Source organism: Carettochelys insculpta, chromosome 18 (assembly GCF_033958435.1).
Source record: "Carettochelys insculpta isolate YL-2023 chromosome 18, ASM3395843v1, whole genome shotgun sequence".
NCBI lineage: Eukaryota > Metazoa > Chordata > Testudines > Carettochelyidae > Carettochelys > Carettochelys insculpta.
Genome location: NC_134154.1, coordinates 5363707 through 5387628, shown reverse-complemented (window position 1 = coordinate 5387628; position 23922 = coordinate 5363707). Strand labels below are relative to the sequence as shown.

The window sequence follows — 23922 nt, the reverse complement described above, 5'->3', positions numbered from 1 at the left end:
TTTTAAGCATTTTTTGTTTGATTTTGTTTAACTGTGTTTAATTTTTTGTTTAATTTTGTTTGAGGGGGAATTGGTGATAAATTGGGTTATTTCTTCTCCCATAGATGCCGAGTGATTAACTCATTAAACTTTTCAATAATAAAGATGAAATCTTCATCATTAGCAGACACATAAATAATCCCAGGACATGAATCTAAGGAAGCTGAGTAGCTCAAATGCTTGTCTCTCTCACCAATGGAAGTGGATCCAATGAAACAGATTACCTCAGTCACCTTGTGTCTAATATCCTGAAGCCAACATGGCTACAACAGTAATGCATAAAATCATTTCAACAGTTTCAGTTCTGGCCACTAAGGATAGGAGGGAAAAGCTGCCAGTTTTGAATATCATGGAGTATTTTAGCAGAAGCAAAGATGACATTGGAAGAGAAAATTATGCATATTTTGATGTAGTACGTAATTCATTTGTACGCTTGATATGGGAAAGAGAGGGAAAGTGAGTTATCTGATTTTGGGAAAAATCCATTCTCCAAATTAATCTACCATAAAAGCCCAGTTATCCAGCACCCAGATAACCAGTACATTCGGTTAATCAACATGCTACAGGCTGGTTACCTGGCTGGGACTGGCTGCCCCAGCTTCTGCAAGGGCAGAGCAGCCCAACTACTCAGCTGGGGCAGGTGGAGTGGGGCCAAATGCCCACTGCCCGGCCTGGGAAGCAGAACAGAATCCGCCCCCAGTTCAAATAACTGGCACATTTTATTATCCAGCAACTAGGGATACTAGATAATAAAGCGTGTATGGTTTTAATGTAACTTTTGAAGATATTGAGGGAGAGGGACTTATAGGAATTTGGAAGGACTGATGCTCACAAAACTGTAAAATCTGCATACAAACTAATATTGTGCACATCTCTGTTTATTTGTATACATTCAGTGTCAGACAAATTCTTATGTATGGCTAGGCATTCAAGAGATTAAAACAAGGGGAGAGGAAAGGTCGCCCTGCCACATTCCTCTTTTCAACTGAAAGACAGGGAAAGGAATTCCTTTAGTCAGTGTAGAGACAATATTGTAAAAGCCTTCACTGCAATTAAGGGTAATTTACCCAAAATCGAATTTTCCGAACTCTTTCATAAGAAATGGCCATTCTACTCTGTCAAATTTCTTATCTGGATCTATGGGAAAGACTTTTGAAGTGATACTTGATAACTGGGTATGGCAATGAAGCAAAAGTATTTTTCTTGTGTTATCAGTAGCAAGTCTGCTTTTCACAAAATGTAGTTGATATCTGTGAACAATTGAGAGAATTACATTGTTTAGGCAAGGTACTAGACTTTTGGAGATTTATTTCATATTCTGTACTCAAGAGTATAATACTTAAGATGTAAATTTCCACAAATATGATCATTTTTTATTATTCTGAAGATAAAGATGATCCCTCTCACAAAACATTAGCCCCTTTTGGAAAGTTTCATCTGGGACTTTAAGTAGAATAAGAAATATCTGTTCACATTTTTATGAGGGTATGGTGGATAGCCAGATGATCCTGGTGCTTTGCCAGCGATTAGATTTTAATCCCATGTATCTAGATAGGGTTATGTATTAACTATTTTTGATCTGCTGAAAAAGTCTTCACCAGAGAGCATTTAAACCAGTTATTTCAGCAATGAATTAAATTACACTTCCATTTCACTTACATCCCTCAGATGCCTGTTTACCTGTTTCTTTATCTTTGTAGTACTATTCACATTGCAGATGTCTCAGGCACCATCTACTTCTTTGTTTATAAGAGAGTTGGTCAGAAAATGTCCATCGAAATAAAATTTAGAGAAGAAACTAGAAAAGACTTTGAGAACTTTCATGATTTGTTCCACAATTTTCTAACTAGTTGTAGTTAGCAGTGATCATCTGTTGACCCCTTTCAGAGGGAGTGGTCAGTGGGTCCATGGGGTGAAGAGATGTTTCCCTAAATATGACCAAAGATGCTGCTCAGACATAGTGAAAAATCAGTGAGTCTATGTACATTTGAAGCACTGAATCCCGGTAACTATGTATGCATGTAATCACAGATTGTGCATGTCTTCCAGGATATCCAGGTGTCTGAGTAGGTTAGCATGGACTTGTGGTCTCAGAACTAAGTGGTAGAGAAAGAACCACATTGGTGTCAGTAAAACAAAGACAGGGAGAATTGAGGGTGATATGTAGAGGGTTTGAAGCAAATGAACCAGTATCAAGCTGACAAAATGTCATCCTATATCAACAACTGCTGGGAAATGACAGCTTTAAAATACAAGCTCAAAAGGGAAGAATCTGTACCACTTTATGAACTCTTAAAAATCTTTATTTGCAAAATGTAGATTTATTGTGTTTCCGAGTTTTGAAGAAAATGGTCCCCTGTGAATCTGTTTAATCATGCAGTATTAGTTGTGTCAAATAAGTGTCAAGCTGTTGGCAGTTTGATCTTTAACAATATTCCACTGTCTGTTTCTTATGCTTTGAATTAGAAGCTGGATATTTCTTCTTTCAAATCAGTAAAGATTCCTGAAGGGAGAACTGCAGAAGCCAAGCTGCATTCAAAAAGCTCTGCCACTCCTAATGCATATTTCATGTCTGTACTGACAGCTATGCTAACAGCAGCACTTCCTATTTCTTTTAGCCCTTGCAGACTAGAAGCATTCATTGCCTATTTTTTAATAGAAAACTGATTATTTTTGTGATTGAAATGACATGAGCAACTGCTGGAAGATCTACTGGAATTTGGTTGCATTATTTGTTGTTATCTTTTTTGATTTTATGCCATGTGAATCAATCCCAAATCAACTGTAATGTGTATAGACTCCAAGGACTTCAGTATTTAGGGGTATTGAGCCATTGGCATTGATTAGTGCAAATGTTTACCACAAAATTTAGTGAAGAGTGTGGGGGGAGATACAGTGGAGTTAAGAAGTAAGGAAAGAAGAAAAGGGGGAATATCAGGCAATGCTGACTGTAAAGGTGGAATGTTTATCTGCCTGTATTAGTTTTCAGTATACTTAATACTTTATAATGTCAGTTGCCTGGAAACCAGTGTTCTGTGGCCTCCTGCTGCTTGGCAGAAATCACTCTAATTGGCATGCTTCTGGTATCGTCATTGCTGGCAGTTTGCAGAATATTTTTTTCCAGCAGAAAAAAATTCCTCTTACGTGAATGATGGATCACATTAATTAGACAGCAGTCATGGGCAAAGACATCTATTTAAGTATATGGATGTATGAATCATTATCTCTATCATCAGTCACTGGGGAAAAAAACGCTGTTTTGAGTTCCCATCAACATTTCTTCTTTTCCAAATTGTTTACTTCTCAATTTGCTTTTTTCCCCCATGGTAGAATGCATCTGTACATGTATGAAATGTTATAAGTTTGTTGCTTATTAGATTGTACTGTCTATCCAAACACATCACAATGTAAACCCATGCAGTATGACACTAAGTGACACCTACGTTCCCTCATAGGAGATTTGGGCAGCTTTTAGCACTTACAATAGATTTTCTGTTTTTAGGGGGCAGAACATGATTGTTCCCTGCCTTTAGGCTATGTCTAAGTTACAGCGCTCTTTCTAAAGGTGATCTTTTGGAAGGTACCTTTCGAAAGAGTGTGTCTACACCCCAAAAGTGGATGAAGATTTTGATCCGCTCTTTCGAAGGACGAATCTGCTCTTTTGAAGGGGAGCATCCGCACAGCTCCAGGCACTCTTTCAAAAAAAATGGGCCAGGAAACACCGCAGACAGGATCACATGGCGGACAAGCGGGGGCCGCAGCTAGCTGCTCCCTTAAAGGGCCTCACCCATGCACCCTCGCCTTGCACACACTGAGGGCCACTTTGCCACACACAGCACTGCAGACCCAGTGCAGGGACCAGATGTCTTTGTAGAGGCACATGAATCCCCAGCAGCTCCCCATTGGGGAGCTCCTTAAGCCATGGTCAGCCTGCTGGCCATGTTGCTTGTGGCCGTCCTTCTACCTTTCCTGGGCCAGATGGTGACTGTGGGGCTATCCCACCAGCTCTGAATGGTAGGACCACCTCTTGCTGGGGAACTACGACTTCAGAGCTTCTGCATAACCAGTATTCTGGGCCTGGTTCAGGCAGGTGATAAAAAGGTCCTGGCTTGGGTTCAGGTGAACTGTGTAGGGCCGCATGAGCCATGGGTGCAGAGGGTAGGTGGCATGGGCCATGATGCAACTGGCTGTTGCCATGGAGGACTGCTCTTCTGAAATAGAGGCCTACAGAGCATCTACACACATTTTCTTTTGAAAGACTCTTTTGAAAGGGGGCGCTCTTCCTGAAACAGGAATGGAAGAGAGATTTTGAAAGGAGCACTGTGTTCTTTCGAAATTCCTTTTGAACTAGACATGGCCTTACATAGAGAGTCAAGGGGCTAGAATCTGAGGCTCATCTACTTTCCTCTTGAAGATCTTGGAGCAGTAGTATATGTAGATACAACACCAATAACCTTAATGGAATTTTCCACTACTTAAACAAGCAATTAATTTGCCTATTTAAGTATAACATAAAATTACACTGTAACCTGTTGGAAGACCCAGAAAACATTTAATGTTGAAGACGTTTTGACTCTTAGGCTACATCGACAAAACTGGAAGCAGAACATCACACTGTTGAAGAGGGGCCTCCATATGCTTCCAGGAAGGGTGAGGAAACAAGACATGATGATTTGTGGGCTTTCCTTTCCAGTGTGTTTTTAATTGTCCCATGCTTCTCAGCCTGGGAAGGAAAGAGCCCCAACTAAATATAAATCATTTCTATTGTGAGTTTATACCTATGTTTAACAAGTCAAATAGCTATGATTCTCAGTATTTCCATGTCTCTTTTTTGAGACAGAGACTTGAGTTTATGCAGCCGTAGAAAAGCATTTCCTGTATTTTAGTGTAACTGAAGTTTAATTAAAAGGATTATGAAAAATTTTCAAGTGCATAACAATAAATCAATAACTGCACCCACTGATGTCTGTTATGATAGCTCTGTTGGGAATCTTTAGTTTTTTCTACTGGTTCTTTATAGTCATGTGCCAGTTATTGCCAGGAAATTTCCTAAAGTAAAAAGAGAAATTGTTAGGTGTATCCATTTATTTTATGAGCAAGTGTCCCCTTGACAATAAACAGAAGATAATATATCTGTAATGCAGATCCCATTGTTAATTTGTTTTAACAAACGCGTGTGAAGTACAAAATATGGTACTCAGTGAAGGATGTGCAAAAGGAAAAAATGAGAGAATGGGAATCTGCATCTGAAATAATTACCTTGTTTCAGATTGCAAGTCCTTCTTGCTGCACAGGACAGATGTTGATTTGGCACAGTATCTCTTTAATTGCTTAATAGTTTAGCTTGGTAAATACAATTTACTTCTGATATCCAAATAGCTTTCAGGACACAGATTTTATTAGATAATCAAAAGTGTGATACTGAGATGACATGAGCAGTTCAGCAGCCGGGTGGCCTCCAGTGTTCCCTATATTTTTTTCCATCAATGGACAGAATAAATTTTGTTCTGTGCACCAAGGCATGTGCAGATGTCCACCACCAACAGAAACACATGCTGCTGGCTGTGGGTGTTTGTGGGCACTCTGCTAATGAGTTGGGAATCACCTGAATCTCTTCTGGGTTACTACCCAAGCACTCAACTTACAGGGAACACTGGTGGCCTCCCCTTTTCCTGGGGGTGCAGGGGAGGGAGTCCTCCTCCTCAAAGTCCATGGCCAGGCAGGCTGCTCTGCCCCACTAGGGCCCCAGCCTTCCTCCTTTGCATTTAACCTGCAGGTTCAGCTGCCACTGGCCCAGTGACAGTGCAGAGAGCCATCTGCAGCTCTATGGTCACAGCCCCATGCACTCAGTTCCCTGACAGTGGGTCTGCGGCAGGCTCCATGCACTGCTGCCGGAGCTATTCAACAGCAGGGTGGCATGGCTCGGGACTTGTCTTCCACCTTCCAGGCCTGACCAGAGGTCTCTGTTTTGTTATATGAATCTCCTCATTGTCGCAGTCCCTTCCATGTCCCCAGCATGAAATACATACTGCCTGAGGAGTATCAGAGAGGTAGCTGTGTTAGTCTGTAGCTTCAAGAACAACAACAAGTCTTGTGGCACTTTATAGACTAACAGATATTTTGGAGCATAAGCTTTCGTGGGCAAAGACCCGCTTCATCAGATGCATGACTCACGAAAGCTTATGCTCCAAAATATCTGTTAGTCTATAAGATGCCACAAGACTTCTTGTTGTTCTCTATACTGCTTGAGGGTGTATCTCATGCTGGGGGACAAGGAAGGGAATTCGGATAATTCAGAGGTTTTTGGATAAATGGGAGTATATTCTAATATGTAATATTCCAAGTTTCTGTGGCTTACTAACCATGTTTAATAAATGTTAATTTAATTATGTACTCTGAACTGTACTTTAGGAGATAAAATAACTTATGTTTGCTGTGTAATCACCCAGCCAGTACGTGCTAATAACCACGTTCCTGATGTTTCACTGCCTGTGTTGCTCTACAAGGGGGTAGTAACCCCACCTTTATGCCTTGTCTTGTGGAGACCAGAGAATCTGGTCCACCAGGATAGGCTGGTTGGGAGCCCCAGACAGCAAGAAGGCAGGCCGCTGTGGCATGATCAGCACACCGGAGGACAACCCTAAGGGGACTCCTGTGATTCCTCTCTGTCACAGCACCTACTCTGAAATGTTGCTCCCACTGATTTAACTCACCTGCTACACTGCCTTAATAGCTCCACCTCTGCAAAATGCATAGACCTAAGGTTGATATAGCTAGTGTGACAGTGTCAGTGAGTGTAAACACTGCGTTGCTGACATCAACTGTTGCTACCTTTCAGAAGCAATCCCACAATTCCCCACACTAACAGTTAAATCATTGCAAGTGCTCTGGTGAGGACATGCGCTACCAACACAAGGAACATCACCTAATAAATCATTTTCTTAGTCTTTAAAGTGCTACAAGGCTGCTGTTTTGTTTTGTTAGAATACAGGCTAACACAGCTACCCCTTTGTTATTAAGAAATAAAGTGTGAACACACACAAGCGACTTAATTACTGCAGTAGCTGAACCTTGGAGTAACTGAGGTTGGCTTCATTTTATAGCACACATGCCCAGAGATCATTTCAGCTATAGAAATGAAGCAACTTCTCTTTAATATTAGCCATAGCAACACCGTATAATAATTTGGGACAAGAAATGAAAAAAAAAACCACTGGGTCCAATTGAAACTGAAGTGTGGAAACCAAAATTGAATTAGCTGAACTGAAATTTGATGAGGACACAGAGGTTAACACTTCCACAAAAGTTGCCATGAGATTTTTAATTACTACAGATAGTCAGAACTTCAGTTTCAGTAGCGCTTTCTGCAGCACTATGACCCTAAATCCATGCGGGGGCACTGCCTACGTACTAAGTCAGAATGGAGAAGGACAGCCACCTGCTGAATCACCATTTCCTGTACTTAGATGTTCATTCAAATTCTCCCACACCAAATACTGATCTACCTTGCACCTCTTTAGTTCAAGAGATCTGATGGAATCACAACCCAGCATTGTTTGTCTGCAGATGTTTCTGGTATTCATTTAAAATGTATGTTGATTTTGATTTTAATCCCTGGATTTACAGTAAGCTAGATTCAAAATACTGTAGGATATATGATTTAGTTTTCATTTCCGGTACTTTCAAAGCCATCATATTCTGAATTTTCTGTTAAAAAATAGGATGTACTATTGTTCCATGATTTTTCTATTTAAAGAATCCTGGTCAAAAGGAAGTTAAGAGGCAAGGTAGGGTATGGCACTTGCTTTTCACCTCAAAAGACATGGGTTTATATTCAGCTTGTCACAGGTGCAATAGGTTTGGCAGTCTCTAGCGAATATTTACATCACGATATCACCTCCACAACTTTGGAATTGGAAGACTATTCGAGGAAGGGCCTTCACTGGATTAGTAGCGAGTTGCTGCAGCTAAAGGATTGAGGTGCTATGGGGAATAGAAAGCCTGTGCTGTGGACACTTTTCAAAACAATGCCACCTATGTTTCATTTGTTTATAAAATTAGCTAAAAGCTTCTGCAAGGGGATAAGTATTTTCTTTATTGTGCCTAAGAACAGAAATACTGTACCATTCACTCTAATCACATAGGAGCTATGTACTCCTAACCCAAGGAAGTGTATGTAAATAAGCCAACCAGTGACACAAATTCCCCTGGGCAAATAAATAATTTAGATGCACCTGAATAAATTTGTTGGTAGGCAAAATAACATGCACACAAACAGATATGTGCTCTTCTCCTGGCTTACAATATGTAGTCATCAGGATGCTGAGGTAATAGTAGACCCAAGGTGCCAGAGCCTCAGCTGGTATAAATAGGCCGAGTTCAGTGGCAATCTGAAGATCTATGCTGATTTACACCACCTGATTAAGGAGCCAGCCACTTATGCACAGTTGGAGTGTTTTGTTCCTTGTGTAAATTATTAACAATGGTTCCCTATTTTACATGGAATAGAGGTGAGGATGGTCGTGAATTTGGTAAAATTGGATATACAGGGTCAAATATATCACTGGCGTAACACCACCCCAGTTACTTAAACTGGCCCGGTGTGTTTAAATAAAATGTAAATATGTTGGTAAAGACGTGGCTTGATTTGACATTGATAGCAAAGTTTTTGGCATTTTTGTGTTAGTTTCTTAATGTCATCCTAATACCAGATTTATGCTCAAAAGAAACCTATTAATGGATTCTTTCGGTTTTGTCTGAGCCATTCCTATGCAAAGAAATGTATCAAAAATCTTTAACCCTGGAGGCAAAAGCTTGACTCAGCAGTACTTTTATGGTGCTACATTACAATTAACTGATGGCCTAGAGACCATAAAGGATTTAAAGAGTAATTTAATAAGCATGGAGCAGTACTAAGCACTGAAAATATTCTCTCAGTCAATTTGCTGCATACACAGTATGCTGCTAGGTCATTCATTTGTTCATGTGGTTGACCTTTATCTATAATAATTTATGACTATCAAGAAAAGTGAAGAATACTATTGCAAATTATTAGCACTCAAGAAACTCTTTTAATTTTCATGTTGACAAAGATATTAACTTACCAAAAATAATGCACATCCTTTTGTCTGAAAGACAGTTGAAAATCTATGTTGTGACTACAGTTGACTGAAGCTCAATTACTGTAATAAATGTATTCCAAATTTCATCTCAATTGCATTTGCATGTTAATGAATGACTTGCACCTACTTGGGAGTTTGGCAGCCAGGCTAAATTTATTGTTATTGTATAAACAGGACATTCTGATGCTAGCGTTTAAATGCAGTAATATTTGTAATGCCATTGCTGAATATAATGTAAGTCTGCATTATAGAAATATATTTCAATTATCTATATGTTTCAGGTTAGGATTATTTAATTTTTTCCATGCCAAAAGTCCATAGGCCTCTTAAGATCTTTGCTCAAAAATGAAGTTCTCTGGAACTGTGAATTTGTCATTTAAATCTGGCACATTATAGTTTATATTTTTTTCTGGTTTTCTTTTTTCACCACCCTGACTTATTTCTTTGTTGCTCCTTGGAAAATGGATGAAATTAATTAAGAGGAATAGTTGTTTGTAGAGACCACCTCATTGGAAGTCATAAACAAAGAAGAATGGATGTAGTCGCATGTTCCAATATTGCTAATTATTGAAGCAGTTTGTGTGTAAAAAACAAATTGTTTTATAATTCTGTTTTTTTCACTTATTAGCTTTGATTCATTTTACAGTCTTGCTCTCTAGTGTTTATGGCATCATAATCAATAGCCACAACAATGTTTCTACAAGTGGAAGCGGCAGTATAAAGGAAGGAAATACATTTTTTCACTTACAAATATCTTGATAATCAGCAGTACTTACAGGAAAAAATCTATAGAAAAATTGCACAAGAAAGAAGCAACAGTTTGCTACATTGTGAAAGAAAAAAAATGTATCAAGAGAGATCTCTTATGTGAAAACTTTGAAGAACAGTTAGCCAACCAATTTATTCTAGAATCCTTGTGAATTTATAATGCACACAGCATTTCTCATTTTTGAAAGTAGTGCTTTTACTTTGTTTCTGAGCCAGTACAGAAAGGACTAGTAGAGAGGTTACCTTCTGTCACAGCCAGAGGTGGAATGACTGATGTTTGCAATTGCTGGGCTCTGAAAATGGCACTTTTTTACCCTCCACAAGTAATTTGTCATAAATGCAGGGAGAGTGGGAGCTATTCACCTTGAGATCTGGTAAACTAAACACTAGCTGTTTACTATCTGTATTGCCTTTAGGTACTTTAAGGCATCTCTGGCAGTGTTCCCTGTAAGCTGAGCACATGGATGGCCACCTAGGAGAGATTCAGGTTCTGCCCAGCTGAATAACAGAGTGTCCACAGCTGCCCATAGCCTGCAACATGTGTTTCTATTGGTGGTGCACATCCACTCATGCCTCAGTGTTCATAACAAAATTTATTCTACATATGGATGGGAAAAATTAGAGGGAACATGGATTTCTGAAAAAAGGTTTGGTAAAGTGAAGTAGGCCCAGCTTCAGCGTAGACCTGTGCTAAGAGATTAGGTACAGCTTGACCACACTCAGAAACACATTGATTGGGATAGGTACCTGGTGTGCCAGCATATTAACCATCATGTCTGACTTGGATCAGTTGCCGCTTTCTAGTTACACATTTTAATCAAAGGCTGTGGAATAATCTGTTATGCTATGCCAAATTCATTTCACTGCTAGGTGTACTCTCTCTTTTCTGTCCCTATCATCCTATAGGGAGTCTGTTATGGCTTCTCATTTTTCTCCTTACTGCAAAGTCCTTGGCTGTTGTCTCCAAGTCACTGACAGACTTCACTGACAGCTTTCCTACTACTGACAATGAAGCTCAGTGGCAGCAAGTGGAATTTAGCAGCTAACAGGTGGCTTCAGGGCAAAACCTGTCAGCTTGTGACAATCAAGCTAAGGTAGAGAGTGGCATGGTTGCCAACAAGATGCTATCCACTATATTTAACCAAGAGGTGATTTAACCTGAAGAGAGAATAAAGTCAGGATGAACTCGGCATATTTAACTCATGTTGTAAAGACTGAGAGATATCGGGAATAACCTAATAGGACCAAGGGATCTCTCCATTCTTTTTTGGTTGGTGATATTCCTTCATCATCATGGTGCAGAAGAAAATATTTAATTTTGCTGATACAAATGTTGATTACCTTGAAGAATCAGAGGGGAATGTGCAACCTTCTGTTGACACTTTTGTCCATAACTCTGTGTGGCCTCTCACCTCCATCTAAAGTGTATTGACTAACTCAACCACTTTTGCTGGGGAAGCTCCTGTTTCAGAACAGGTCCCTATTTTGAAAGTCATCGCTTCCTCCGCTGTTTCTTAAACCAGATTGCCACTGTATGCACCTGAAGGGTCTGATTGCCCACTCTGTTTATGCCAATGTAATTCTATTGACTTCAAAGAAAATCACACTCAGTGGAAAATCAGACTCAAGTTCAGTATGACCTGGGACATCACAGAAGAAGACTTCCAAACCAACTACTTTCTCCAGTGCAAGTCGCTTCTGTACTTGGAGCAAATAGATTATGCAGCTGATGGCTGCTGAGAAAATATCTAACTAGACTGTGGAACTCCTTGCCACAGGTTATCATTGTGGTCAAAAACTTAGCAGGATTCCAAGATGTGCATGGATAACAAGAATATACAAAACAAGAGTAAATTATACAAAAAGTTTGGAGGGGATATAAAACTTCATGTCTCAGAGCTTCAACCAATCTCTCTTAGGAGAGGAGACTTCTCCAGTATGCAGGTTATCCCATAACCGTGTACTGCAGGGTTTCCTGCACAGTAGCGTGTGGTACTGCCTACTGTATCCAGTCCAGTAAGGCTATTCCTATGTTCCTACAAAATGAATGAGAAAGAATTCTTCATATTGCTAGAGTATCTAGGTACTGATGTTTGAAGAGGTACCACGTGTTTCATGGCCTTTACTTTCTCCTACAGCGTGGTTATATTCCACGATGTATCGTGGCTAGCTCTGGGGCTCGAGGATAATAACAAAAGGGTATTTTCTGGTTTCGGGTGGTGACTTATAAATAGGGTGATCAACTGTCCCATATTTAGGGTGCCAAAAAGGCATCCCGGCATTTTTTAAAAGGGATGAATTGTCCCATATTTGGGCCCTCGGGGGCTGGGAATGGGGCCAGGAGCGCCCGCAGCTGCCGCTTCTCCAGGGCTCCAGGCAGGGAGTTCCCACGGCTCCGCTCTGGAGCCGGGAGCACCCATGACCACCGTTTCCCTAGGGTTCTGGGCGGGGAGCACGGGCTCCCCAGGGCTTGATGTTAGCCCCTCCCTCCCATATCTCCCTGTCCCATATTTGGTCACCCTACTTATAAGCTCACATTTCTCACCTGAAAGTATAAAATCAACTACAGAGTCTCTAAAGCTAACTTTGTGAGTTTTGAGTAGTTGTTTCCAGGGAAGTTGTTACTATAAGTCTGTTAAGCTAATTATTATAATTTTTCTACAATTTCTGCAGTCTTTCTGAAATTTCCCAGATTTCGGACCTTCTTGTCCTGCTGACACAAAGTAAAGCCAGTTTGATTTTCCTCTTTGGCCTCCTTCCCCACCATACCTGCACATATCTGGAAATGGGTTCATTAATGAACTGCTGAGAAAGTGTTGCTTGGGTCCCTCAGGTTACCATTGAGATATGAGATTTTAGCGATCTGGAAAAGTCCATATTTGAGCTTTCATTGCATAAAACAAATTATTTTTTAATCTGACATTTTGGGCTACCTCAGAGTTTGGTTAATTTTTGTAACAGTTCTCACAAAACTTGCTATTACTGAGATAAAAGAGTATCTACACCTCTCCCTAGCATATTTATTTCTAAATAACAGAACTATTTTTAACCTTCCTATTTAACCAATCAAATGTACAATTGTCTAGACTCTCCTCAATGCCAACATATAACTCCTAATGATTAAAGGAAGAGAAATGCCCTGCAAACACCTTAAAATATTGCTGGGTTTACTTGGCTAGATTTGTACAGTTTATGGGTTTGGGTTTTCTTTTAAATTCTGGTATCTCCTAATTTATTGGCAGGCATTTAATCAATTCAGTGAAGCAGGGTCGGGGTTATTTCCGCATGCTTCAGAAGGAAACTTTGGAGAGGAAGAATGCACTGAAATCAGCACAGCAAAAACAAAAGGCAAAATGGCGAACTGAATGGCAACCACCCAGAGACTCCTCAGATGAGGAAGATTCTGAGGAAGAGCTAACGGAGTAAGTGTTATTTGGAGGGAGGGGATATTTTGGTGACTTTACAATCAATGGCTTTGAAAAAGGCAGTTTCAGAATTAAATTCATTGTCACTGCTGTCAATAGATTAATTCTGCTTCATATAAGACCTTTCTTGATTCCATACACAGACCCCAAATTTTAAATGTGTACTCTTCCATTATGGCAATAAGATTGGCACTGATGTTCCTAAAGTGAGTAATCAGACATCTACCATCTGACTTTAGCACCAAAATCTGAAACTGGGAGCCTTAACTTAGGTGCCTGAGGTCAAATAGTTCCTCTGAAATGAAACAGAAATTTTATGTGTTTAAAATTCAGTTAATAGAATGGAAACTTGATTGATAAATGTGGAACAAAAATGCTCGAGAAATGGTACCCATTTGTGTTCATTCGCTCCTCACTTCCTTTCTTTCTCCTTCTCTCCCCCCAGTTTAGTTTCACACAGTTACAAACTTCCCATTGCTGGTGTTAGCTGAGGTTGTAGTCAGTTATAATTATGCTTCTTCCACTATGATTTGTTAACCCACTGGGCCATTCTTCTCAGAATCTGTTTTGTTTATTCAATAATATTCTACTTGTTTCTAATAATCATTTCTAGCTATGTGGGAATTGAGCAGAAGAAATGTTGAATTTTAGCCTGCATCCAAACAATTAAATTTTTATGTTTCTCACATGCCCCTTACCCCCTGCACTCTGATATCTCTACATAGGCTCTGTTTGGTCTGGACTTGAATATTCTCTTACTAGACAGGCTACTCTGAAGTTGTATGTTGTCAAATATAGTTTATATTATTCCTGCTGCCCATTGGGACGAAGAACTAAGGGTGGCTGTAAGGGGGCAACTAACTGGAAGGTACTGGGAGTTTGGAAACCTGAGCTGACCGCAGACTCCCTATGTGACCTTGGACAAGTCATTCAGGACCAGATATGTTAATGTATTTTAAAAATATTTATGCCAGTATAGTTTGTTTTGCTGTCTGAATCAGTAAAGACTGTACTGGCAATAGCTGCTTTTTGATGCTTTCAACTGCCTTTTCAATGAGGACTTTTACCCTTTAAAGAAATGTTGGATACACACACACACCCCCCCCAAAAAACCCCCACACACTCTTAATTGTCGTTGCTATAGGAATAAAAAGTTTTATATAGATCTAGCCAAAGGAGAAAGGTTGGTATCAGCAACTATTTGCTCAGCATTTTACTTATCGTTCCCTCCAACTGATTTCAAAAGGATCTTATCTGCATTATTGGAAATTTTTCCTAAAAAAGCAAAATCTTTAAAATAGGGTGGACCAAATGGAAAATTAGTGTTGAGGTCCCTAATTCTCCTAACTGAAAACTGATCTGACCTCTTCCAATATGTGTGGGGTAGAACAAGAAGGCACACTGAAACTAATGAAAGAAACGAACTCTCTTGGCAGGCCTTTGTTTTTATGTGCAAACTCTCTAATGTAATTTCTGCAGCAGCAGGATCCCTGCTAGCAGGTGTTTAGTTTCATCCTTGTCATGTTGTTCATGTTTGCTTGAATGCTGTGGCAGGCAGTTAAAAGCTGTTTTCAGTCTATGTGAGGAAAATAGGCATAGTTGTCTGTTCTTTCACTCCTGAATGTAGAAGTGCTGAATTTAAAAACTGGGAACTGAGCAGAGGTAAGAAGGGCACTAAAGTAGTTTAAATATTGCTTTGGAGGGGATCTCTTAGGTTCTTTCGAAAGATAAAAATTTAATGTCAACTTTCTTCATAAGATTTTGTATATAACTTAAAATATAGCATTTGACTATAGCGTCTGCTGAGCATAACTCTTAATTCAGCTGAATGTATGGAATTTTTTGATGACTTGAATATCTTGGACATTGGGGAAACACGCTTGTTCGAGCAAACCTTAAAACACAAGCTTTTAAGTTATAATAACAAAAAATACTATAAAAAGCCATTGTGAAGTGCCAGACTTGCTCTTTCTTAATTACTGTACTTACCGCCATGCTTCTGTACATTGACAAATTAAAAGATGGCTTTGCTAGCTGTGGGCATGATGAACTCCGCCTGTGCTAGAAAAATCTATGTTGTGTCCTTTCTGCCTTTGACACAATCAAAACTGAATGTTCTGCAATGAGAATTTATCACACAGTTTTATGATTAGTGTATGAGGAAAAGTATTAGCTAGTGCTCTTGCATAGTTGTCTTGGTTTGATAGTTCAAAGAAAGTAAATATTTTTCCCCCTTCAAATAAGACTTGAAAGAAACTGGAGCAAATATTTTCGATCTCATTCTCCAGTTTATTACATCAGTTTTATGCCAAAGTATCTCCACTGAAGAAGTGTTAGAAATAGGGCCACTGAGTTAAGAAGGTGCCTTTTGCACAGTCATTTTTCTCACCACGGAACAGAGAGTATTTATATTGGCTTAAATGGGTGATGGATGAGCAGCCATAACCATTCTTCCAGAATCTCTCTGACTGTTGACAGTGGACTGATGCTTTTAAATTTAATTTTGTGAGACTTCTGACCATAATAAATACAAGCAACGACAGTTGTTTATTTTACACAGAATGTGATGCTTTGCCAGTAGAGGCTAATAACGATGTTCTTTTTGAGTGCTTTAAATGGTGACAGACTCGTCATTCTGTAATGGTATTTATCTTAGTGTCTTGTGGTAGCAGATATCTGGAAAGCTGTAAATCAGTTTAAAATTAACCTGATTCCCACACAACTTGTATATAGAGTAGGGGCAGGCAAAATACGGCCTACCAAGGTGCCATATCCATTTGATGGGACAGTGGGTGCCTCAGCCAGGCTCCCTGCATGCCCTGCACCCACACACTGCTCAGAGCAGCTGGCTGCAGGTGCCATCTGCCTCTTGGAATGCTGAAAGCCGGGGAGGGGTGTGAGAGGCTTTGTACACTGCCCCCCCCCCCCGCCTCCCCAACCAGTCTTGCAGCTTCCACTGACCAGTTTCCTGCTCAGTGGGAGCTTCATGTTTGCAGGATAGGCAGCACATGAAGTACCCCTCCTCCCCACCTAGCAGTGTTCAGAGCAGCACGTACTCCCACAGCAGGCTGCTCTGAGCGGCCTGCAAGGGGCATGCAAGGCAGGAAACCTGCTGGGCTGCTGGCTGGGAGCTGCCCAGGTAAGTGCCTCCTGGCTAGAACTTGCTTCTGCTTGATTGCCTCTCGCAGTCCTCTGCCCCCATCCTGCACCCAGGCCCATATAATCTAAACCCTGTGCAGCCAAACCCCTTCCCAGACTCTGCACCCCAATCCCCCACCCCCAGTCCCTCTGTGCCAAGTCACAGCCTCTTCTCAGACCCTGCCCCCCTCCTATATCCCTGCCCCAGGTCACAACCCCTCCCAGAACTTGTATCCACTCCTACACTCCTGCCCCAGGTCACAACCCCTCCCAGACCCTGTATTTCCTCTTGCACCCCTCTCCAGGTCAGAATCCTCTCCTGCACCCATACCCCCTCCCAAATCCTGTGCCACAATCCCCTGCCCCAGGTCACAACTGAAACCCCGGCAGCACCTCCTGCCCCTTTGGCCCAGGTCACATCCCCCTCAGACCTTGCATCCCTTCAGCCCCCTTCCTCTAAATCAGAACCCTCTCCTGTACCTACACAGTATCCCTCCCCAACCCTGCACGACCGCCTGCACCCCAGTCCTCTGCCCCAGATCATAACCCCCTTCTTTATCCAAACTCCTTCCTAAATCCCACATCCCCTTCTGCATCCCACTCTCTGACTCCAAGCTCCCTTCTACACCCAGTCTCCATCCCAGACCCTGCACCTTCTACATAAATATCCTGGAAGAGTGAAGCCCTTGATCACTTATCAAATTCTTGGAGTGCCCCCCCCCAGTGAAAAATATTGCCCACCCCTGATATAGAGAGGGCTTCATGGAAGACAAGTTAAGTCAATCTTCAATTTAGAAATGACCATAGCAGAGATATGTTAGTAAATGGGAAATAGCAGATATTCAGTTGTTGGATTTCCCAGCTCCCAAGAAGTTCTGTCATAAAGTCGCATCAGGAAGGACATATTAGAGGTCCTAATTTATTCCCTTCTCAATGCAGGAATGTTTCTTTTATTCCTCCAATTGTATAATGCTTAGGTTGCACACCTGGGGATAGTTTAATTGCAATAATATAACTATATCTGATTTCATGTTTTGAGAAATAGTGCAGATTTTTAGAACCCTAAAATATGTGCTTCACATAAAAGCTTTAATTCTGGTTTTTAGTTCTTAATTTTAGTTCTTAGTTGTTTGTAAGTATCTTCAGATGACTTGATGCACTCAAGCCTTCTTTCCAGTAGTGTGTGTTGTCTTGGTTTCAACTGCAGTCTGTTGAAAAAATGAAATAGTGATGGTTATAGCTATTTTTCTTTGGGGTTTTTAGATAGGGCAAGTGGCATTCAATAAATATTTAATTTATCTTTTATGTCACTTATTATAAGTCTTCAGCAAAAGTTGCTGTAGTGATGGGACTTTGTTATTGTTGTTACATGTACTGCAGCATATAATTGTGTTAATGTCTTTTTAATGCATCAATCATTAGAAACATGCCATCAACGCCCTCCAAGAAATCAGAAGAGAGAGGAGAAACACTTCCTCTGGTTAGGTAGGAGTGCAGGACTTATGAGTAACTCTGAAATATAGAGGGTTGTAAGTTTCTATTTTTGCAGTCAGAGTTTCTTTAGGGCTTCTAGAGAAGAAAAAAAGAGTTTGATTTGGGGAAGCATGAAAATATTCTGCTTGGAATAGTGAAACCTGTTGGTTACATTACCCTGTTCACTTTGAATCAGCATAAATTTCTAACTTGGAAAGTAACTATAACTGTTCTGTGTGAAAAAGAATCTGCTTTCAAAAGCGTGATGGAAAGACTGCACCTATATACATTTGACTGCAAGACACTTCCGTTGTGATAGCCCGAGGTAAATCCCATTAGACTGCAACCTTGGTCCCGTCTGTAGGATCAAATGTGTTAGGCAGAGCTGAATCGTCACACATTTCTTCATTTGTGAATTAGCTAAAGAACACTGAGATATCTGATAGTTCATTTTGTGTAACAGTGAGTGCTTAGGCAGTATATGAGACACTTAACTCAATGTTGAAATGAATGTTGCCATGCTGATGTTGTATCTGCTATCACAGTGGCTTTGCTTTAGGAAAATTGTAGATGTGGAATGCCAGGACAACATATTTTTTATTCTGATTCCAACTACACACATCATATAATTAGCAGCCGGGGCTCACTCTAAAGTTCTGTTTCATATTCATTACAAGAACCTTTTTCCAGAAGTGTACTCAGTCATCCAAAGATGACTCTGTTCTCAAAATTCTGCATATATTTAAAAAAAAACTTACTCTGATTTTACCTGCCAACTATCCTGATGTGGGCAGCATCATTCCAGATTTACATCAATTTATCATGTTACTGATTGCAGTACACACTGTTGTCTGTTCATTGTGGACCCACTATAATCTTTTGCATAACCATGCCCTTGGAGTGTTCGGCTAAGTAGCACCTGTGAAAAAGAAAACTGTTATCACAGCCTTATGCATTTGCTGTTTTCCCCACCACTTGCTCTTTGTCCTCTTCTGTTATCACTCTGCTATATAATGCAGTGATCATCGCCAGAAAACCTGTCTTATTTATTCATGTCTTCATAACTCTTCTTCTGCTATGCACATGCTTCTTCACACAGTCTTATTAAATGTCAGGTTTAAAAGCTTGCTTCATCAGCCCCACATCTAACAAGACTTTGACAGTCCATGTGGGATTCAGAGGCTTGTATTTTATTTTTCATGGTGTACCCTTGAAACTCTGTATAAGAGGTAGTGTCCATATGTCCCCAGAAGATAATAATCTACCCAAGAAAGGTTTCACAACATGAGCAGCTTTTATAGATGTGTAATTCCAATGAAGTCAATTGGATTACACCAGCCTAAAACTAGCATAATAGAAGGTAGAATCAGTTTCACAAATTCTTTTCTCTACAGTGTGATACAGAAAATTCTTATAATCCAAGATAGCCAAAAGAATATTAGTTCACTATACATACTAAATTCAGGAGCAGCTATCAAAGCTCTGGCAGATCACAACAGACAATGCTACTTTAAAAATAATGGAAGAGGAAGAAGGGCAGGGGTAGTTATAAAGAGGGCTAGGCAATCACAATTGTTCCCTATATATTATATTTTGCACTTCTAATGTTTATCTTTGTCTCCTCCTTTAGTTTCTTTTTAACAGAAGGTCCCCTGCTGCGGAAGAAAGCAAAGAAGAAGACTGTCATACAACCTTTCATCCCTGTATACAACAGTCTGCTGGTTCCACAGCCTCCTGCATCACATGTGTATGTTCTAAGGCAAATCTAATGTACACCCATCTTGCCAGTATGTAAGAGGGATGCAAAGTAAAATGAGACCCAAAGCATGAATGCCTCAGGCCACTGTCTAATGGCTCATAAACCCTAGAATTTCAGAAATATGTGGCTTATGAAATAGACAACATTTTAACCTACAACAGGGCCAAATTCTATCCTCAGACTACAGCATACAACTCCCATTGCCTTTTAATGAAATTCCAGTGCACACATCAAAAGAGGTATTTGTCTTACAGGCTTTGATCCTACAAACCCTTATTCTGTGTGGTGAAGATTTCAAAATTGGGCTAATTTTTAAAAAATACTTTTAAATTCAAAAGTTCAGCTTGCCTACCTAATCGTTGTTTCATGTAAAAGAGAACATGTGTCTGTACAGTGTATATACATGTATGCTTCTTTGACTTCTTAGTGTCTTAGAAAGCTGGGGTGACCAGAAGTCCTGATTTTATTGAGACACTTGGTATTCCATGCTTTGTCTTATATAGGTGCCTGCTACACACACCACAATCCCAGTTTTTCACCCTTACTATCTAGTCACCCTATGGAAAGCAAACTTTGAATCCAAACTCACATGGTGTTGAGCATTGAATGCCCACAACACCCATTAAAATCAATAGAAACTGAAAACACTAAGCACTTCACAGGGTCAGCCTCTTACAAAGGTTTCGTACCCAGAAACCAAGAAAACCCAGTTAAAAAAAAATCAGGAATGAGGGTTTCACATACAGAAATCCAGAGTAGAACAGAATGCAGAGGAGACATTGCGAAAGCTCATATGCAACACTTATTTTATACTGACACCAAATGACCACCTTTTGTCCTGAGATGCACACGTTTGAGTCCCATTGACTTTGATGGCAGTTGTACATGCATAAGAGGGTTTTTATTTTTTGTCAATAGCTAGCAATCAGATTTTTGTACTACCAGTTAAATAAGTCCCTGTTAATTGCTGACCACTACACAGCTCTCATCAGAACAACATCCAGTCCCTGACATTTTCTGCGGCCAAACCTTTTTGCATAGCATGAACTCACTTACCGTGTTTATTATAATAGTGCCTAAGAAGGTCCCATTGTTCTAGGCATGACAACCATAGTATAAGAAACAGTCCAGACCAACAGAGAGCTTACTTACTAAATAGACAAGACAGAGCATTAGGGAAAAGCCTCAAACTAGCGGTGGCTGGAGAACAATTCAGTTCTGCAACAACTGTTAAGGTTTTACATTGGTTTTGACCACACTACAAAAAAAGCAACCCATATCAGAGGTTCTCTTGAAAAATGAGATTGTACCAACAGTCACGTTTTCAATTTGGAGCGCCTATACTGAAAGCGAACTTTGGAAATCTTCCCATGCAAATCTTTGTGAACACTCGTATGTTTCCATGAAGCATTTCACCTTTGAAGAAACAGCACATTTCCACACACAAAAAAAGAGTTGTCAAAATATTCCAGATGGCACGAGACGTAACCTACAAGCAAACTGAAGAATGAGGTAGCAGCTAAAATCCTGTGGGTTCAGGCATTCTTAAGTTTTCTGTTATTTAACTCCTCACTGGGCTTCATTAGTAAGGGGGAGGAGGGATTGGAGTAAATAGCTAATCAGCACAGGGAAGAAAAGTTTGGCATGTAAACATCAGAAAAGTTCATTGATGGCATCAAAGTCCATGTGAGCCTCTGTGAATGGCTTTCTGCAGCTGCTGTACCCACCTCAGGCTCTGGCTGGCTCCTCCCTGCCGTTACTTCCTAAAAGTCACATGGCTTAGGACAAGGTATCTGAGGACAAGTATGGTGCCTGCTGCCATAGGCTTAGAGCCTTCCATGCACTTTTCTGGTTCTGGAGGTAGCTGGGGGAGAGGGGTGGCCCCAGCTGGGCTCCATTTTACCTCCTCCACCCAATATATCAGGACTTGTTTGAATTGCTTTTTGTGGCTGCTTCTCCCAATTATTAATTTTCCTCACACATATTTGAATGGTGCCAAATTCCTCCCCATCTCCATCAGAAACCCTGGGATTATAAATAGCGGCAAAGCTCTAAAACATACCAATTCTGAGAAGAAGCCTACAGCACCTGCACCCAGCAAAGCCAACTTCCAAGTCTGTTGCATCCCTCTTCACAGGTGTACAGAGGAAATTGTGATAGTGGGGGAGCATGGAGTAGGCACATAAGATTGAAGATTTCATCAACATTTAAGTACTACCCTCAACTGATACATGTATTTACCCAGAAAACCTTCAATCGTTATGAGATTTGACCACCCCTACACAATAATGTCCCTTGTAGATACATGTTCACACTTACCTGCCTTCACCCCATTAGCTGGATTTCTCCTTTCAGGGCTCAGTCATAAGGGACTGACATTTTGATCTTGTTAGAGAGACAAGGTGCATGAGGCAATATCTTTTATTGGACCAGCTTCTGTCAGTGAGAGACAAGCTTTCAAGGCACACAGAAATCTTCTTCAGGTTTGGTTATGGTAGCATCACAGCTAAAGGCTAGGTGGTCCAGTAAAAGATAGGACCCTATGCACTTTGGTCTCAGGATATTAGAGAGACAGCATGACACTGCATAGTTGGAGGTTATATCAATCACAATATTTACATAAGCACTAGGATTGCGCACTGCTCTGGCTCAAGCAAGTACAAATGTTGTCTGGAAGCTCTGAGTATGGATTCCTGAGTGCATAGAAAGGCACGAAAACCTCAGAATGTGTATCTGTGTAAGATGCTACCCTCACAAAACACAGCTGTATAATTTACCCTCCGGATGGCCAACAGATGTTGGAAAAATCACCCAAGGTGCACTGGCTAACTGACATAAAGTTGTTTGCAGGAGGCATGATCCAAGAGATGCTATTAGCCCATTATGTATACCGTCTAGATTACTGTTCTCAGTCATTTGGTTCCCAACTGTTTGCCAGGATAACCCCTGCATGTAATGATCTTACTGGTCTTTCTGTTACCTCTGAAATATAGCACTTGGTTGTCTTTTCTTCATTTTCACAGTGAACCCTTCTTTCGACAGCTCTGTGCTCTACACTGGCTCTTGGAGGCTTTGACTCTCGAACCCAACTGTTCCTTGAAACCCGTGTTAACCTGCTGGAATCCAAAGTACACGCACATTGCATAATATTCTTTGATGGACTAAGATTTTTCTTCTTGTAAACGTTTTTCTTTTCCCTTTGCTTTCAAGTAAAAATATTCAAGTGACATGTAATTACTAATTCACGTCCATTTTGTGTTATTAAATTGTTCACAGAACTCTCCTTTGGAGTCAGTGCGTTCTGTGGACAAAGCAGCAGCATAGCACGGCCCTCTGTTGTTATCTGCTGTAGCACTAGCAGAAAGGAGCTTGAGCAGGGGGGGCCAACCACGTAGAGTGCAAAGAGCCACGTATTATAAATTCATTTTTGTTTATCTGTCTAGCTAGATAGATATAATATATAGATAAAAATAAATCTATAATACATGGCTCAATACCTTCCCACTCCCCCAGATCCAGGCACACCCAGCCCTCCACTCTAACCCAGTCCGCAGCCCCGGCTCTAACCCAATACCCCTCCCCTCCTCCAGAACTAGGCACCCCCTGCTCCACGCTATAACCCAGACCCCTGCCCTAACCCTATCCCCTCCTTTTCTCCAGAATCTGGCACCCCCCAGCAACCTGCTATAACCCAATCCCCCTCCCCAGAGCCAGGCACCTCCAGGCCCCTGCTCTAACCCTATTCCCCTCCTCTTCCCCAGAGCCAGGCACACACACACCCTGCTCTAATTCAATGCTGGCAACTCACTGGAGTTGCCACCACCACCACCGCTGCTGCCACCACATACTTCTCCCACCAAGTATTGGGGGGTGTGCGCAGAGAGGTGGGCAGCACTCCCAGCCTGCGGGGCTCAGGAGGTGCTGCATTTAATGGCTCAAAGAACTGCAGGTTGGCCACCGTTGATCTTGAGCTTTTGAAGCCAAATTTATGGTTAAAAATTATGTAAGTGAAAGGGATTTGCTAAGGTCCCAATTCTGCAGCCTGACTTGAGTGGCTGTCCCAGAGAAATCAACTGGAATTTTATCTCCCATGCGATTGTGCTGTACAGAGCCTGCATCAAGTGATATTTGCTAGCTGTTTTAATTTCATCACTTAGATATGGCTCCAGACTGTTTCAAATGATGAGGTACTTCAGAA

At 40.8% G+C, this 23922-nt stretch overlaps 1 protein-coding gene across 3 annotated transcripts in view; it reads left to right on the top strand.

Moving 5' to 3' along the window:
- Positions 1–23922, top strand: part of CCDC60 (coiled-coil domain containing 60) — a 123404-nt gene that overhangs the window by 64189 nt on the left and 35293 nt on the right. For all 3 annotated transcript variants that reach the window (XM_075012712.1, XM_075012711.1, XM_075012713.1), the window contains exons 4-6: positions 13172–13351; positions 19596–19712; positions 22748–22852. In XM_075012712.1, the coding sequence (XP_074868813.1) occupies positions 13172–13351; positions 19596–19712; positions 22748–22852 (402 nt within the window). The remainder of the gene's footprint in view (positions 1–13171; positions 13352–19595; positions 19713–22747; positions 22853–23922) is intronic.